We start from the raw sequence: 19,041 nt of genomic DNA, 5'->3' as shown, positions 1-19,041 counted from the left end.
GCTAGGTCCGGCGTACTGATAGAGAGGCTGGAAACCGGCTGGGGAGAGCCATGGGCTGGATCCCCTAGGGCCTCCTTGCACTGTATACACAGGGCCGTGGCCTCCTCATGCTGTGCAGTTCGAATGTGGCATGCTGGACAAAGGCCCTGAGCCTTAAGTTTCTTTTCTGGTGGTGCCATGGCTTGTGCGCGTAAAATACAGTTATGCGCTCCGCTGCGAAGTTGTGCGCGTAGATTTGGTGTGCGCTCAGGGAGATGTGCGTGCTCTTGTGCGCACAGATCGAAGCTATGCACCCGGCACAGTAAGCATGTGGCTATGCGCGTCGCTTGTGTGTACAGTACTTGGGTGCGCGACGTTGTGCGCACAAGGTATTTGTGCACACGGCTCGCCTCTGTGTGCACGGATCGGGATGGCAGACAGGGCGGCGAACAGATCAAAATGGTGACGACGACCACGTGGACAATATGGCAACCACCTCGGAGGGTCTTCACGTGGGAAGACCATCGGATCTAACCGGGGTCTAGCCCTGCTAGGGCAGATCAACCCGATGGACTGGTCCTGGCTGGCGACCTGTGCGACTCCTCAAGCTTCGGAGACCGGAGACTATTAAATAGATTTCTACCTTACCTTGTCTCGGCGCTTCCCGGTCTCGTTCCGGAAGGTCTCCGGCTGCGGGGGGAGAAGGAATATAGCTTCACTGCCGTGCTCGCAGTTGCACCCGCTGCCTCTCAGCCTCACCTGATGTCGGGGGCTAGGTCCCCGCTGAGGGTTGGTCGCCGGACCAAGGCTTACCTCCGAAGGATTGCGGAAATCACTTCGGGAATTCTCAACTGGGGGAGGGACCCAATGGGTGTCACCGCAGGAGAGTGGGGCTTGTCTGTAGAGGTAAGGTTTCTTATTTTGGTTTCTTTGGTAAAATTACTCTAACGCTGTGCGAGCGTGCACAGAGTCCCTAACTGCTATGGAGATGGAAAATACTGAAGAGCTGCACTTCCTGCAGGGGTATATGTACTAGGGTTGACATCAGATTGAAATCTGATCCGTCTCCAACTGCTATCAAGAGTACACTATATCCATTGGTCCTGAGTCCATCTGCTACACGCTAGGAAATGAGCCCTTGAATGTGGCAGACCTTTACGCCAGCCCCGGCGTAAAATTTGCCACATTGCAAGGGTGCATTAGCTGCGCAGTGAATAGCTAAAAGGCTCATCTACACGTAATTTACATGTGATGAGTGCTATTAGTTATGCGCTCGATTGGATGCGGGTTTTGGACGCATCTATCCCCATTTTGCATCGGGGTTATGGACAAGCATCCAAAATGCGCGTCCAATTGCGTTTTTAGCCATGCGCTGCTGCACCGCATGGTACTGCATCGTCCTGAAAAAGATCTAATTATCGCCTTATCAAGAACAATCACTTGATAAGAAGGCATATGCTTCTTTTAGCCAAGGAGATTGCTTGCCTCTCTTATCTCATCCCTTTGTCTTTTGATTACATTACTGAACCTTCCAGTCTGTTAAAAGGGACACTCACATTTACACAGGTCTCTCTTCCTCACCTGTCACATTACACAGGTCACCTCCTCATATCCTGTTGAAAACACACCCAAGTTCTCATTCGAGAATCATTCCATCACTATCTCCCAAACTGTATGCAATTTAGGAGTCACAATTGGCCCCTCTCTATGTGCGATCATATAAGAACCATTACCAATTCATCCTTCTACAAAGTACGTCTACTCCATCACCTCAAACTCCTTCTTGAGCATTCTAATTTCGGGTCGGTCCTTCAAATCTTTATAGACCACTGTAACTTTCTCTTAGCAGGTCTACCATTATACACAACCCGACCTCTTCAGATCATACAAAACTCAGCAGCAAGACTTACCAGCACTCACATTCATAAACATATCACTCCTGTCCTTGGATCACTACACTGGCTCCCAATCTCATGCCGTATGCAATACAAGCTCGCCATGATCATATATTCCACCATCTACAAATTACACACTCCCCCTGGGTCTCGTTACTAAAAAGTCATATTCTTTCCTGACCCCCTCAGGTCAGCAAACTTAATGCTATTAGATGTCCCATCTTGAAAATTAACCCACCTTGTTGAAACCAGAGAACGGGCTTTCTTTTCTGCAGGCCCTCTTCTGGAATAGCCTACCAAAGGATATAAAATGTCTCCAAGAAAGAATATTCTTTAAAAAAAGCTCTTTAAAAAACAAAAAAAAACTTTCTTCGTTAAAAAAGCGTTCCCAAACCTAAGTGATAATCCCCCGACACATCCCCCTCAGGGAGTTCTATGTAGCTGACTACTGGCCACTTTTTTGGCTCCTATGTCTTGTTAGAGTAAACTCCCTTGTTTCTTTATGTTGTTCCCCCTTATTGAAGAATTATGTAATATGCTGTTTTATCTTACTCATTTGGATTTATAAATTTTCATACTGTACCTGCTCTGAAAATAGGAAGGGCGGGTAATAAATGCTTTTAAATATCATGTTGCCCCCCTCTCACACCCCCCTTTCCTCTTTCTCTACCTGCCTCTTTCCGTATAGCAGCATTATGTAAAATAACTAACAAACTCACATATCTTTAATAAAATATTTATATTATACGAATATCTACATTTGTGTCTATATTCTACTATACTCACTGCCCAGAAATAGCTGAACCCAGGACCTCATGCATGTAGGCATCATTATTAAGATTAATAAGATTAGTAAAATCTTTGTGTAAAAGATGTTTGTAATCAAAAACATAAAATCTAGTATAAATTTCTCTTGCTCACAATCCCCCTTTGTAATGGGACACTCCTGGGTCGTATTGACTGTAGGTGTGTAAAATCCAGTTAAAGTTGTTTGTATAGGACCCAGCCTTGCAGGGGTAGAGGCATCCTGCCTGACTTTGCCTTTCCTTTTTGTATGAGGCATAAATGTTCACATAATAAGCAATATAACACTAATGGATTTACTCACACTTCCGTCGCTAACATCAAGGTATATAGAGGCAGGAGGGGGTTCTCAGTCCGAAACCAAAATTCGTGGCAGCCTTCCAGCCTAAGCCGGAGCGTGTGGCTTAGGCGGCACGCACCGACGGCGGCGGTGCACCGTCCACTGCTCAATTTGTAGGAGCGGACGCTCTGCTGACGTCGCTCCGGCCTCGTTCTGGGTCCAGAGCATCGGGTCCTCTCTGCTGTTCCAGGGCTACAACCCGTGATGTCCTGGGTCTTTCAGAAATGGCGGCAGACCTGGAAGCCCCTCTCACCTCCAACTCAGGCTCCCCCATTTGGTCTTTTTATGCCATCATTACTATGTTACACTACTAGCTTTGAGAGATGAAACATTTAGTGCTGCCAGATGACATCACTGATCATGGCTAAATTTAGCCTGCTTACTGACAGAAAAAATAAGATCAATTAGCTCAAAATTCCATGTTTAACCAAAGAAGCAGAAAAGTTGACCAGGAAGAGCAGCAAACCAAGGGTGAAAAGATGGAATGCTATGACCACAAATGCTCATAGTCTGGGCACTAAAATCCCAGAACTGCAGTCTCTACCTGAAAGACAAATACAGAACACTACTACACAACTATACAACTGACCTTAACACAGCAAAGCGCAATTTCCACACATCAAGAATTCACGATTACCTGAAAGACAAATACACCTCTACCTGAAAGACAAATACAGAACACTACTACACAACTATACAACTGACCTTAACACAGCAAAGCGCAATTTCCACACATCAAGAATTCACGATTACCAATTTAACCCGAGGACCCTCTTCGCCTATGTCAAAGACCTTACCAACCCCATCCAAAATGACAACACGCCAAACTCCAGCAACATCTCCAGTGAAAAACTAGCACAATTCTTCAAGGATAAAGTCAACAACATCATTGACAAGATTCCCCAAACCCACAATGACTCAATTGACACCCCCCCCTCCTATCCACTCATGGTCACAATTCACACCCGTTGCTACCACAGAAATTGAACCTATCATCAGAAAAACCAACCCTGCATCCCACCCCTTAGACCCCATCCCCATCAAAACCCTAAAACTCATCAGAGAGATTATTGTCAAACCAATAACCTACATCATCAACTTATCCCTAGAACAAGGAATCTTCCCAGAAAAACTCAAAAACGCCATCATCAAACCAATCATCAAAAAACCCCAACTCGACAAATCCGACCCAGCAAACTACAGACCAGTCTCCAACCTCCCATTCCTAGCAAAAATCATCGAAAAAACAGTCAACAATCAACTCACAGACCACCTTGAAACCTATAATGTTCTTCAGCCTGCACAGCATGGTTTCAGAAAACTCTTCAGCACTGAAACCCTCCTCCTCTCCCTCACCGATACCATCCTCAAAGGCCGCGACAAAGGCAAATCGTTCCTCCTGATACTTCTTGATATATCAGCCGCCTTCGACACCATCAATCACAGAACACTCCTTACCAGACTTAAAGAAATTGGTCTCCAAGACACCACAATCAAGTGGTTCAAATCCTACCTCTCAAACAGATCTTACATCGTCAAGATGAACTCATCTGAATCCTCACAAGTGCCCCTCACTCATGGAGTCCCACAAGGTTCTTCCCTATCATCAACCCTCTTCAACATTTACCTCATCCCACTATGCAAATACCTATCAGAGGCAAACCTCACCTACTTTGTCTATGCAGACGACATACAAATATTACTCCCCATAAACAACTCCATTCAACTCACTATGGAAAAATGGAACAAACTCAGCTCTAATTTATCCCTATTACTATCTCAATTATCACTATGTCTCAATCAAGCCAAAACAGAAATCATTCACATCCACGATGACCGTCCCTCCTATCCACTTATGTGCACCCCCTCTGACCACCCAGGAAACTCAATCAACCCGGGAGTGCCACAAATCTCACAAACCTCACTCACGCCGTCCACAAGAAACCTAGGCGTAACAATTGACAGCCAACTCAACTTTAAACGACACATCTCCAATACAATCAAAGATGGATTCTTCAAACTTCAGACACTAAAAAAAACTCAAACCCCTTCTCCAAGAGCACGATTTCCGAACAGTCCTCCAATCAATTATCTTGTCAAGACTCAACTACTGCAACTCCCTCCTCCTCGGACTACCAGAAATACACATCAAACCCCTCCAAGTTCTACAGAACGCTGCCGCCAGAATCATCTCTAACAACAAAAAATCCCCTCACATCACACCCACACTCAAAGAACTCCACTGGCTACCCATTACACAAAGAATCCAGTATAAAACCCTCACCCTCATGCACAAAAAAATAAACAACAACAAAATGGACTGGCTAAACAACGGAATACAACCTTACCCCACTCAAAGAACTCTCAGATCCACCAACACTGGACTCCTAGCCGTCCCCAATCTCAAAGCTGCACACCTCAACGTCACCCGCAAACGAGCCATAACAATAGCGGGCCCCACCTTATGGAACACCCTCCCCACCTGTCTCAGAAACGAACCTTCACTGCAAGTCTTCAAAAAACACCTCAAAACATGGCTATTTTTAAAAGCCTTCCCACCTGACACATAACCCGCCCAAATGCACCAACCACTCCATGCCCCCTCCACAAGCATCTCGCCCCACCCCTTTCCCTCCCTACACAAGCATCTCACACCACCCTTTCCCTCCCTATCACTTCCTTTCTCCCACACATCCCTTTCTCTCCCCTCCCCCCTTCTCCCCTCCCTGCTCTCCTTACCATAATTTATCCTCATCAACAAGCCATTTATGTACATATGTTATATACTATAGTCTAATGTTCCATGTACTCCTGTTAGTTCTGTTACAACTTGTTATATTTATTACCATGTTATAATGTAAAATATTCTTATATCTATTTAATACCATGTTATAATGTAAAATAGGGCTGTTACCACCCTATTCCTATAGTTATCTGGAAACCGATGTGATATCTCGATCGAATGTCGGTATATAAAATAAATAAATAAATAAATAAATAAATAAAGATGGCACTGGCATGAGAGGAGCAGGTGTTAGGAGCTCCTGAATCGTTCCCTTATTAAACTTTTTACCTTGCTGCAAACATCGTTTTGAACGATGCCACATACTAAAACGTAAAGGCAGGGTCAGAGAGGGAGCCTTGAGCCCCGTGCTAATTCAGACATCGATAGCGGGTTTCTATCCATAGACAGAGTTCACAGCCCGGAGAGTCCTGCTGGAGCGGAAGGTGGTTGGCAAGCACCTCCGTCCCTGGGAGAAGTTACTCTCAGTTCCGGGGCACCAACGACGTCCTCTACACCTAAAAGTGTCGTAACAGCTGCTAAACCAGGCCTACCACATTGAAGGATGGCGTCTTTAGAGTTGAGCCCAATCGAGGAGGGAGCAGCAGAAGCTATGGCGGCGCCAGAGAAAGCAGGAGGCCCGACAACTTCCTCCCAAGTGGAAAAGGCAACTTGGTGCGAACCGAGTCTGTATCGTCGAGGAAAGCGTCGATACAGAGAGGAAGGCGGCTCAATCCCTGAGGACCCAGGACTCACAAGGTATATCCTTGCTTCAAACGGTAACTTTTACACCTCACTTGTTAATTGAAAAACCAAAAATCATCACAATGGACTCGCTATGGCAGGCAATTGCTATGTTGCAGAATTCTATAGCAAATTCATATTTCAAGACTGAGAGTCTTGAAAAAGCAGATTCAGATATCACTCAAATAAGAAAGGTACAGCTTTCTATTATAGAAGGAGAAACACTGTTGAGTAAGAAAGTTGAAAGTTTAGAAAATTATTATATCTAATAGAATTTAAGGTTATTAAACTTTCCTAAATGCAGAATGGTTTCTCCAAAAGAACAACTTAAGAACTATTTTCAAGAAGTATTACAATTGACTTCTGAATCTATACCATCATTATTGAAAGTTTATTGAAAATCAATCAGTGGAAGCAGAATCACTGAATTACTGGAAACCTCTTATAGTGCTCAAGTTGAAAAAAGGGGAACTTTGACGGTCATATTTAAATTGTCGTCGGATAGAGACAATGTGTTAAAATTATTTCTGTGGAAAAGAACCTCCCTGTATTTAGGACAAAAAATATGGATATATCCTATGTGACTCCAAGGAGACACATAAGACGTAAAAAATTTATAGTATTGGCGAATCAGGCAAGAACTTTAGGAATTCAATTACCAATCAGGTTTCTGTGCAAATGTGTAATGAAGGTTGATGGTATAAGATATGTTTATTATGATCCAGACCAACTGGAGAAATATTTAGAAGCCCGACAGAACCAAGGAACTGCACCTACTACAGCATCTTCCGAAAATTAGTTGGTTAAATTTAATGCATACTTTGTAACCTCTCATAATTTGGTAATAATATATATTTGGTGTAATTTTACTCAAATGATGGATCCTCCCTTAAGATGTTTGGTAATTAGGGTGACATGGCCTAGATATAATTGTTTTATGTATAGAAATATACATTTTCCATGTTATGGGGTAGTAGTCCAGTTATATGAGCCATGGACACCTGTTATATGTGGATTCAATGTAAATTCAATTTTTATATAAAATGAAATCTTTAAAAAAAAAAAAAAAAAGGAAGAGGTGGACTTGGGCATTGCTATTACAGAAACATGATTGAGTCTCATGATTGGGATATGGCCATTCCAGGCTACAACTTGATAAGGACAGAGAAAAGGGGGAAAGAGTAGCTCTATGTCAAAAACAATATCCAAGCAAGGGATGTGGAGTAGGGAAGAAGCATTATGGGCTGTCCAGAGCTGGTGCTTCCATTTACACTGATGGAGTCTACAGGCCTCTGACTTTAACAGAAGAAATGGAGAGAGATCTCAAAGTCATCCTAAAGGTGGTAAAGAAAGGAGAAGTGTTGCTTGTTGGACATTTTTATCTGCCTGATGTGGCTTGGAGTATCCCTACTGCTGGTAGAGAGAGACTTCAAAAGGCTCTGCTCCAACAAATGGGAATGGAACCCATGAGGGAGGGAGTGATTCTCGACCTAATGCTCTCAACGGGGATAATGTCTCTAATGTTCAGGCAGCTGCTCACCTGAATACCAGTGATCATCAGATGGTATTGCTCAATATCATAGCCAGGATAGAGAGAGGTCACACAAAGATTTAAGTTTTGAATTTCAAAACTACAGATGTTGTCAAAATGGGGACATGCCTGGAGAAAGATCTAGAAGACTGGGTAAAAAGAGGTAAAGGGGAACAACAATGGGCCAAATTAAAAGGAGCTATTACAAAGGCAACAAATCTATGTTAGAAAAGTAAAGTAAACAAAAGTAATGTTGCGGTCTTGGTCGCGAGTCTCGCGACAGAGCCCTTACCTGCGCCGCCGGGGCTCCGTCTGTGAGGTCCGAGAGTCGGGCTCCCTTCCCCGCGAGGATCGTGGCTGATCGGGCCTGTGCGGCTTGCTTTGCGGAACTTGGCCCCTCCCCTCCTAGGCGCGCACGCAAAGAGGGGGAATTTAAAGGGCTTTTCCCGCCAGACCATGGGCTGCCCCTTAGAGTGACGTCAGACGCCGGTGGATATTTAAACCCGGCGTCTGACTGAAGCAATTTGCCTTGCAACGAGGTTCCTGCTTGGTGCTTGTTGCAGCGCTCTGGCCCTGTTAGTTTCTGTTCCTGGTTTCCTTGGTTCCAGACTCGGATCTTCAGCTTCTGTTCCAGCTCCGGGTCTTCCGCTTGTTTCTCTGGTTCCTGACTCCAGCCTGTCTCTGAGTCTCCGTGTTTGCCGCCTGCCTTGACCCTTGTTAGTCTCGTCCACCTTCCTCTGTCTCCGTCACCTAAGTCCCAGCGGCCCAGGACCTCATGGGCTCCTCCCGGGGGGGGGGGATCCTCGGGCTTCCAGGGCGAAGACATCTCTTCAGCTTCCTTGGTCTCCTAAGTCCCAGCGGCTCGGGTCCTCACGAGCTCCTCTCGGGGGGTCCTCGGGCTTCCAGGGCAAAGACTCCAGCTCCACATTCTGCTTTGCACCGCCTCCCGGCCTACCTCTTCACCGCGGAGTGCTCTTCTTCTACCATCTCTCTCCGCTAGGCTGGCCCAAGGGTCCACAGCCACGCCCGCAACAGTAAGGGGAAAAAACGATCTGGTTCTCAAAGTAGGTGAAGTTGAGGAAGAGGAGGAAAGAAATCATGAAAGCAAAAGGTCACGAGGAAGAAAGGATTGCCAAATGAGGTAGTGCAAAGAGACAAAAAAGAGCAAGTTTGCTTACCGTAAACTATGTTTTCCATAGAAAGAATGAATTAGCCATGTGTTCTTCCCTCAGAAGGAAAAGTTATAAACTCCATCCCAGAAGTTGAAATAAAGACAGGAGCCCCAAACCAAGGAATACAGTGTAAATATTTCCATTGTACAGTTTCATTTATGGAGGCTCTAATGAACACAGATGGAAGTTTTTTTTAGATAATCTATAAATATTTGAACATCCCATCGTGTCCAGCTTGTTTGTCCCAGTTGTAACTACCAAAAGAGAAAGGATCGAGATATTCAAACACAGGGAAAAGTACTCCATTGTCTGGCCAAGACGGACATCCTTCAACCCCATAGAAAGAATCCATCCCTTGGGATCTGCAGTGGAGAAATATGCCTGAGAAGATAGCCCCAGAAAATAAATAATTTTATGGCCCTAGGAGAAACAGCAAATCCCCGAAAAAAGGGATACAAAAATAATTTAAAATATTTATATTCCATCTCAACTATTTTCTCTTTGAGGAGTATGTACTTATAGCTGTTTATAGTTTGCAGGGACGTATTCCATAATTATGAGTCATAACGAAATAAAGGCTCGCCCTCCTCTAAAAAAAAAATATCTTCATCTCCCTGTACTCAGGTTAGAGCAACAATCCTCCCTCCCAGCAGTCGGATGTGCAGGCACTCGAGAGTCGAAGCGGATGACTATAAGTTTTTAACGTTTAGGACAGGGAGCTGCCGCCCTCATCAGTCACCTACGACTACGAACGTGAGAACCAATGAGAAGGGAGCCGCGTCGCACTTACAGCGTCATCCTGGAGCTCCATTTCACCTCCACACCGCCGAGTCGCCCCCAAAAGAAGTGATCGTTGAACTGAGCAAAGAGCGCACGCACATCCGGGTTTGGATCTAACAATTCCCAAACTGGATCCACCACAGACAGTACAGCGCTAGAAGAGGAAAGCGGCGGCTGTGCGGAGCCCGCACTTCTCTCTTCCACCGCCATTTCTCGATCATACTGCTCCTGCAACTGCCGCGCAAACCACAAATCCTGCTCCATCCTCCCACCACCACTATAACCAACAGCCCCAAACCGTCTGCAATGTGGCAGCGCCAAAAGCACGTGGTATAAACGTAAGGCGGGGCACATAGGGTCCCAGCCTCACTCTGGATCATAACGTCTAGTCCATGCCGGGACGGAAGGCGCTATCTGTGAGTGTGGAGGTAAACGTTTAATCAGTTTCTTTTTTTTTTTTGTTGTTGTTGTTGTTGTTGTATGCTATGACTTTTTAAACATCTAAAATCCCTTCCAAAAAGAAGAACTGATGAATCTGCTTCAGCTTTTCTCAGTCCTTAATCAGCTGGAGGCATTCGTTAGAATAGTATAGAAAACAAGCATTTTCTGATCTCAGTCAGACGAGACATGTTACACTGGTTCTTGTTAATTTGTTAGCTATATGCATCTCTTCATTTGGTTAGCTTCACTGAGTGACTCTAAAATCATTCATTAGTAGGTAAAGAATTGCGTTTTGATAATTTCTATGTTAAGGCTCCATGTAATAAGACCGTGTTTCCCAACTTTTTTTGTGTCGTGGCCCACCCGGCACAGAGTCCATTTAATAGTGGCACACCACCACCTTCACAGTCGACATCTTTTGCTTGTCGTCCCGCTTCTGATATCATCATCATCATCATCACTTTCCCTCTCCCCCTTGCTATCATCACCCTCCCTTTCCTTTTTCCCCACCCCTGACACCATTTTCTCTTCTTTTCCTTCAACACCCTAACATCATCATCACCTTATCCTCTCTTTCTTCTTCCCCACACCCTAGCATCATCACCCACCCTTTCCCTTGACCCTTCTGAAATAATCACCACCTTCTCCCTCCACCCATCTGACTTTCCCTTTCCTCCCTCTCCACCCTTCTGGCATCATCACCACCTTTTCTTTCCTTTCCCCTGGCATCACCACCTTTTTCCTCCACCCCCTCTAGAACCATCATAATGTTAATGTTAGGGGAGAGGGAAGATTATCACCTTCTTCCCTTCCCTCTACCCCTCTGGTATATTATCACCTTCCTTGTCCAGCCACTCAACCCCAGTCTAGCCCTTGTCATCATCTTCTCTTTTTCCCAACCCCTGTCATTATTCTTACTTCTCTGGCATCATCACTTCTCCCCCCCCCCCCCCAGCCAGCACAAGTCTGAACAGTATTTACTAGGGATGTGCAGACAAAAAGTTTATGTTCATAAGTCCATAAGTCGAAAAGGGGGGGTCAATTTCGTTCAATATGGACATATGGAGAATTCCATAAGTTGAGTCTATGTCCATACGTGCACCGGTTCCCTAAATAAAAATTTAAACCCCTCACCCTCCTTAATCCCCCCCCAAGACTTACCAAAATTCCCTAGTGGTCCAGCGGGGAGTCAGGAAGCCATTCCTCTATTCCTTTGCGAGGAGCACGTGACGTCCGCGTCACGTCGGAGTGACGCGGCCGTCACGTCAGAGTGACGCGGCCGTCACGTGGTCCACCGCGGTTCCGCTCCCGGACCCCTCGTTGGACACAAACGGAACTTTTGGCCAGCTTGGGGAGGTCAGGAGGCCCCCCCAAGCTGGCCAAAAGTTCCGTTTGTGTCCAACGAGGGGTCCGGGAGCGGAACCGCGGTGGACCACGTGACGGCCGCGTCACTCCGACGTGACGCGGACGTCACATGCTCCTCGCAAAGGAATAGAATAATGGCTTCCTGACTCCCCGCTGGACCACCAGGGAGTTTTGGTAAGTCTTGGGGGGGATTAAGGAGGGTGAGGGGGTTTAAATTTTTATTTAGGATCAACGATCGCGATTTCCAACGTATTCAACATAGCTATGTTGAATAAGTTGGAAATCCGATCGTTTTCGCCTCATCACTTTTTTAAGTTAAAAAAAAAAAAAAAAGTAGCGTTTTACATATAAGTTCAAAACGAATGCACACCCCTAGTATTTACCAGCTGCTGCTGCTTCCTCTGCAATAGTAGAAGCATGAGGAGGCCGGCATGTCTTGTATGAGAGCGCTAGCAGATAGGTGCTGGTTTCTGATGCCTTCTGCTGGCAGAAGACTGCCTGCCAGCTCCTTCTCTTTTTCATCCTGTCTCTTCTCGCGGCACACGGGTTAGGAAACGCTGTAATAAGATGCACTCAGTTTAACCTGCAGCTGTGGGCATGTTTTTGTATGCAAATTATACTTCCAAGGAGCTTGGTGGAGAAAAAAATGTATACATTCATTTTAGTTTTTTATTTTTTTAAATTTCTCCCAGGAATTTATCAGGATTTAGTATGTCGAGCAAAAAAACAGGAAAAAAAATCAGTGGAGAAATATCTAATTTTCCTGTGTAATTATCAGTTTATTTTGATGGACAGAAGTCAGGACATTAAACATTCCTTTCTGTACCCCAGGGAAAGTAACCCATGTTGTTGTTATACGATGGTAGGTTCTATAATTGAGGTCACCACCCAGGAAAATGATCTGGACGTCATAGTGGACAATATATTGAAATCATTGGTTCAGTATGTTGCAGTACTCAAAAAAGCGAATAGAATGTTAGGAATGATTAGAAAACGAATGGTGAATAAAATGGAGAATGTTATAGTATTTTTGCATTGCTCCGTGGTGAGACCACACCTTGAATACTGTGTGCAGTTTGGGTTGTCGCATCTTGCACTGGAAAAAGTTCAGAGAAGGATGATCAAAATGATAAAGGGTATGTAACTGCTTCCCTGTGAGGAAAGGTTAAAGAGGTTAGGGTTGTTCAGCTTGGAGAAAATATGGCTGAGGTGGGATATGATAAAGGTCTATAAAATCATGAGTGGACTAGAATGGGTAAATATGAATCAGTTATTTATTCTTTGAGATAATACGTGAACTAGGGAGCATTCTGTGAGGTTAGCAAGTAGCACATTTAAAACAAATTGGAGAAAATTCTTTTTCACTCCACACACAGTTAAGCTCTTAACTTCATTGGCAGAGGATATGTTTAAGGCAGTTAGTGTAGCTGGGTTTGGACATGTTCCTGGATGAGAAGTTCATAAACTATTAATCTGATTGAAATGGGAAATAGCCATTGCTTATTACTGGCATTAGTTGTAAGGGATTTATTTACTCTTTGGGTATTTGCCAGGTGCTTGTATTCTGGATTGGCCAGTGTTGGAAACAGGATGTGAGGCTTGATGGACCCTTGGTATGACCCAATATGGCAACTTCTTATCCGAATCTCCTTCTTTCCCCCACCCTATTGCAACAGCATTCATCCTTACTAGAAGTGGCTCCAGGCTTCTCTCTCCTTCAGCAGCATACTTTCTGAGGCTCCTATGGTCTTTGGCAGTGTGCATCTGCTTTTGTGCAGAGCCAGGGAACCTGCTGGGGAGTGCTTCTGATCGGCATGGCCTGCATCAAATGCTGCATTTGTGGTACTAAGCAGGAGGCACTTTGGCGGCTGTAACGAGAGGTGTAGATATGAGTCCTTAGTGCTGTAGCTGAGTTTACGCAGCCTGGGAAGTGACTGTATGAGGTCTATGCCAACAGCTAGTGAATGTGCCTTGAAGTGAGACAGACTGGAGCTTCACCTATTCCAGCTGCTTCCCCTGCAAATTGAGTCCTTGGGTTCTGACAGCCAGCAGGACTTAGACAGGTCCCTAGGGCGGTAGAGAGTGCAAGAGTCCAAGGGTCAGAACAGGCAGCAGACTGGAGATACCAGGAACAGACCAAGGGTCAGGGCAGGCGGTAAGCAAGTGTAGTAGGGTCCAAGGCAATTGTCAGTACCAGGAGATCAGGCCAAGTAGAGATGAAGATAGATGAGGAGATGCTGGACGAGACAGGATGGGCATAGGACCAGCTGGAACACAAGAGCAATTTGCTGTGCACAAGACAGGAGACCTATTGCTGTTGCAAACTAGGGCCCATGGCTGGGTTTTATATACCCAGGCGTGTGATATCATCAAGAAGCGCTGGAAGCTTGGGTTCCCACCAGGAGGGCTTTTAAATGATGGTGTGCTGCGCACTGTGTGCACACACACTTAGAGGACCTGCAGGGAGGAGGAGATGGCGTCACACTGGTGGCATCCTACGACAGAAAGAGAGCATGGTGGCCTACAGGCAGCTCTTGGAACTGAGGTGTTTTGGAGATGTGCCCGCAACCGGCAAACATAACAGTGCTCCCTCCCTAGACTTCTGGGCATTGGTTTCCTGGGGAAGTCACATAACAATGGTGGGGCTTGGAGGTTTGAGGCACGTTCCCAAGGTTTTCTTCGGGCCTAAATCTCTTTCATGTGATGAGGTATTGGTTTTTGTGCCTGATTCTTCTAGAGTTAAAAATTTCTTCTACTTCATATTGGATGTTATCTTCATTGGTCACTCCTGTGGGCTTGAGGGGTGGTCTCGAAGGCCATGACAAGACAGCTGGTTTTAATAAAGATACTTTGAACATGTTATGTGTCCTGAGTGTAGGAGGAAGATTTAATTTGTAAGCTACAGTTCCCACCTGTCTCATCGGGAATGGCCCACAAATTGCGGGACAAACTTTAATGATTTATATTTTGAGGTGCTTGTTCCTTGTGCTAAGCCAGACTATCTCAACTGACAAGTTGGGGAGTAGGGCAGCTTGTTCTGCTTGCTTTTTGGAATGTGCTGCAGCCTGTTCCAGGAGGTGATGAGTTTGTTGGCAGAGTTCTTGAATCTCTTGTCTCATCAGATTTGGCTGTGGGACAGGTACCAAGGGGTTGGAACAGGCATTGGCACATGCGGATGGCAGCTGAAAACCACAAAAATGAGTGTAGAGCCTGTTGAGGTGCCTAGTATTATTGTGGCAAGATTCCTCCCATAGGAGAAGGGAGGCCCAGTTGTCTTGTTGCTCATACACAAAGGCCCTGAGGACAGCCTTAGTTTGTTGTTGCTTTGAGGGTGAATAAGCTGATTTGAAATCAAACGAGGTGCCAAATTTCCTGCATAAGCTTTTCCAAAAGCAGGCCGTGAATTGTACTCCACGCTTAAAGAGAATGTGGGTCAGGAGTCAATGCAGACAAAGGATGTGTTGGACAAAAAGATTAGCTAGCTCCAGTGCAGAAGAAGTCCAGGGAGCAGCGTGAAATTGGCCATCTTTGAAAAGTGATCCACCACTACCCACATTGTGGTTTTGCTACTTGAAAGAGGAAGGTCCGTGACAATGTCAGTGGCCAAATGGGTCCGGGGTTCCTTGGGGGCTGGTAGTGGCTATAAGAGCCCCCCAAGGTCAGGCTCGAGAGCTGTTGTTTATGGCACATGTGGAGCAGGACTCTACATACTGCTTTTTGTTGCCCTGCAACTGAGGCCAACAAAAGTGTTGGAAGATTAACTCCAAGGTTCTGGTGATGCCTGGGTGACCTGCAAACGAGAGCTTTGGGCCCCACTGAAAGACTTTCATCAGTGAACATTGAAAAATTACATTTTTTTTCCAGGAAGGACCAGTACAGAGGCAGCTTCCATGATCCTTGCAGGGTCTATAACGTACTGCTATTGCTCCAAGGCACCTTCTTTGTTAAACGAATGAGGAAGGGCATCAGCCTGTTTGGGTTTTTGTTTTTTGCTGGGTGATACCGTAGTTAAAACCGGTTGAAAATTAGTGATCAGTGGGCTTGCAGGGGATTGTTGTTTTTGCTTGTACTAGGTATTCCAGATTTTCATGATCAAAAGTGGGATGGTGGCCCAATGTGATGTGTCCCAGGTAGAGGTTCCCTATGAATAGAAGAGATTGTGAGTGCTGCGTTCAGCAGGATGGTAGGTTTCCCATACTGATGCAGCAGAGATTAGTGAATGAAATTTCCACCAGCGCCAGTATCGAGGAAGGCTTGTGTATCAGTCTGGATTTCCAGATAGATATTTTGGTGCTAGGATTTGCAGAGAGGTACATGGTCAATCTAGGGTGGTCTGTCCTGTCAGCCCTAGGTCTTGGAGTTTTCTGATTTTGCAGGGCATTGGTTCGCGAAGTGTCCAGGGGAGGCAGAAATAGCTTGAGGCGATCCACTTGAATGGGTTGTTCTGTGAGGAACCAAGTTTGATAGTCACACGGTGCCGAAAGCTGGGGTTGAGAAGAATGAGGTGACGACCCAAGTCCCTCTCTCGAGCCCGGTCTGGAATCGGAGATCCAGGGGGATTGCCAGACTGATTAATCCCTCCAAGGTAGAGGGCAAGTCTTGGCCAACTAGTTAATCTTTAATGTGTTAGGACAGTCCTTGTCTAAAGATGGCAGTTAAACTATTGTTGTTCCATTGGAGCTCAGATGCCAGTGTGCTGAAATGAACAGCGTATTCTCCTACAGACTGGAAGCCTTAATGGATCTGGAGAAGCTCAGTCGCCTAGAAGTGTGGCCAAGTTCATCAAATATATGAAATTCTCACAAGAAATTGCCCAGGTCTCCTAGGAGCAGATTGACTCTCTCCCAGAAGAGGGGGAAGCCCAGCCTAATGTTGGTATTACATTTGCCGGTTGTGGACCGACTCTGCGACCAGCACTCACCCTGTAGTGGCTGCAGGACGCCCACGCCGTCCCAGCAAGGCCCCTGGTCATCACCATCCCACCACTGGTAGTCCTTAGCTGCGCACGCAAGCACAAACTAGAGCCTTGCGGCAGGATACTGACTCAGGGACCCAGGGATGATGTCAATACTGATATGTTTTTAAATCAGACACACGCCCCCAACAAGCATCTCAGCAATGGGTCTCCTGCATCCTGCAGTGCATGTTGTGCCTTTGTTCCAGTGTTCCTCATCCAGCCTTGCCTCCTGGTTTGTCTCATCCAGTGTCTCTTTGTCTGTCTGTCCTTGTTCACACCTGGCCTGATCTCCTGGACCTGACCTTTTGCATTGGACCTGACCACGCTTGACCTGCCTCTGGCTTCTCCAGTCTGCTGCCTGTCCTGACTCCCTGAATTCAGTCAGCTTCGAGATGAGAGCAAGCGGGTATTTGTTCTTGATGGTAATAGAATTCAGACTGCGACAATCTATACAGAACCTGAGTATCTGTCTTTTTTTGCTGTCAAAGAAAAATCCTGCAAGTGATGAGGATGGGTGAATGAATCCTCGTTCAAAGTTTTCTCTGATGACATCCCCTGGGTTTATGGCACAGATAGTGGATAAACCCTTCCCTGAGGCGACATCTTCTTGTGTTGGAGGTCAGTGGGGCAGTCATAGGGTCACTGAAGGGGAAGAATTTCCCCTTGCTTTTTGCTGAATACATTCAGGAAGGCTGCATAGGCCAGACAAAGACCAGAAGGTATCGCAGGATCGGAAAGTGCAATGGCAGTTGGTGTTTCCACTGGTGCGAGGCAGTGTTGGAAGCAGTAGGGACTCCAAGACTGGATGTCTCCCATATACCAGTTCACCACAGGGGAGTGTTGTTGAAACTTGGGTAGCCCCAGGACCAGAGGGATGGACAGACCTTTGGAGGACGTAAAATGAAATTTGTTCTTGCTGTAGGAGGCCCATCTTGAATGTTATAGGTCAGGTAATGGCCATGATATGCCCGGGCAATGGTTCCCTGTAAACTGACAAAATGTGGAGTGGTCGTTGCACCTGATCTGCAAGGATGGCGTGACTATGTGCCAGTCTCTTTTTTTCAATACAACTTCCTGCTGCACATGAATTGAGGAAAGCTTCAGTGAGGATCACTTCAATGCCCGTCTGGAGGTGGACAGGTAGGACAATCCGGGAAAGGGGAAATATTCCGAAGAAACCTAGTGCTACCTCCCCAGCCAACCCTAGGCATTGGGGTTTCCCAGCTTCAAGGGTCAGGTTCAGAATTTGTGTCCTAAGGCCGCACAATAGAGGCAGAGATTTTGAGGTCTATGGCAGCAGCTCTCCTCTTCCATTAGATGAGAGTGAGCAATTTTGCATAGGTTCCTCCTGAGTTGGACATAGGCATAGGATCTTTAGCCAGAGGTAGTAAAGGACACTGGAATCTGGGAGCCAGATGTGATGTTCCACAAGAATTGCTTCGCTCCCAGGTACTTTCTTGAAATTGGACATTAGTCTGGCTATAAAAAGAAAAAAGGTCAAGGGGAGTGGGAATCTCTAATCTCGCAAGTTCGTCCTTGATCTGGGCTGCCAAACCCTTCCACCGTATTTCGGCAGCTAGGGACTGAAACTAGATTGTGTAATGACCCCTGGCAGAGACATAGGTGTTCAGCCACAGCGGAAGAGGAGCGGCCCAATTCTTTGAAAACTTTGTGGAAGTGGACTAGGAAGCAGGCTAAACTGTTCAGCATCATCATTCCACTCCCATAGTGGGGATGCCCAGGCTATTGCTTATCTGGTAAGGAGGGAAATAATGTAGGCTACCTTGGCCTGGTCCATCAAGAAGCTCATGGACTTCAACTCCAGAATTATTTGGCATTGGTTCAAAAACCCTCTGCAAGTCTTTGGGTTTCCATTATATCGAGGTGGCGGTGAGAGGTGTACACCTGATGCAAGGCTCAAAGGTTGTAGCGCTGAGGAAGATGGTGTGGTGACTGCTGATTGGACCCAGTCCTCTCTGCATGGAATGCATGTGGTTACATAGGGATTATACAGAACTGTGAGCTGCTGAATCTGCAAGGCCAGTCTTTGCAAGAGCTGAAGTGCTGGTGATTCAGCAATGCTCATGGCCTTCACAGTCTGTCATGCTAGGCAGTTAGCGAGTCCTTGGACCCACTGTTATGTTGATACAGCCTATTTTGTGCAAGCACAAGATGTCCTTAACAGGCGGCAGCTGACTTGCCATAGGACCACATTGTCCACCTGACTAGCCACTTATGCCTACAGGATTTG

The 19,041-nt window shown here is 46.0% G+C and overlaps 2 protein-coding genes across 16 annotated transcripts in view; one reads left to right on the top strand and one right to left on the bottom strand.

The window, feature by feature from the left end:
- LOC115087269 (sprT-like domain-containing protein Spartan) overlaps nucleotides 1-10,411 on the bottom strand; it is a 63,207-nt gene extending 52,796 nt beyond the window's left edge. The window contains exon 1 of one of the 2 annotated variants that reach the window (XM_029594221.1): nucleotides 10,038-10,411. In XM_029594221.1, the coding sequence (XP_029450081.1) occupies nucleotides 10,038-10,381 (344 nt within the window). In that variant the 5' untranslated portion in view covers nucleotides 10,382-10,411. The remainder of the gene's footprint in view (nucleotides 1-10,037) is intronic. The other variant, XM_029594220.1, reaches the window with a different exon arrangement.
- CCR6 (C-C motif chemokine receptor 6) overlaps nucleotides 10,323-19,041 on the top strand; it is a 553,987-nt gene continuing 545,268 nt past the window's right edge. For 11 of the 14 annotated variants that reach the window (XR_003855476.1, XM_029594230.1, XM_029594222.1 and 8 more), the window contains exon 1: nucleotides 10,323-10,455. The gene's annotated coding sequence lies outside the window, so the exon portion shown is untranslated. The remainder of the gene's footprint in view (nucleotides 10,456-19,041) is intronic. The other 3 variants (XM_029594223.1, XM_029594224.1, XM_029594226.1) reach the window with 3 other exon arrangements.

The sequence above is a fragment of the Rhinatrema bivittatum genome, chromosome 3 (assembly GCF_901001135.1).
Source record: "Rhinatrema bivittatum chromosome 3, aRhiBiv1.1, whole genome shotgun sequence".
Lineage (NCBI taxonomy): Eukaryota > Metazoa > Chordata > Amphibia > Gymnophiona > Rhinatrematidae > Rhinatrema > Rhinatrema bivittatum.
This window is presented reverse-complemented; position numbering and strand designations above follow the sequence as displayed.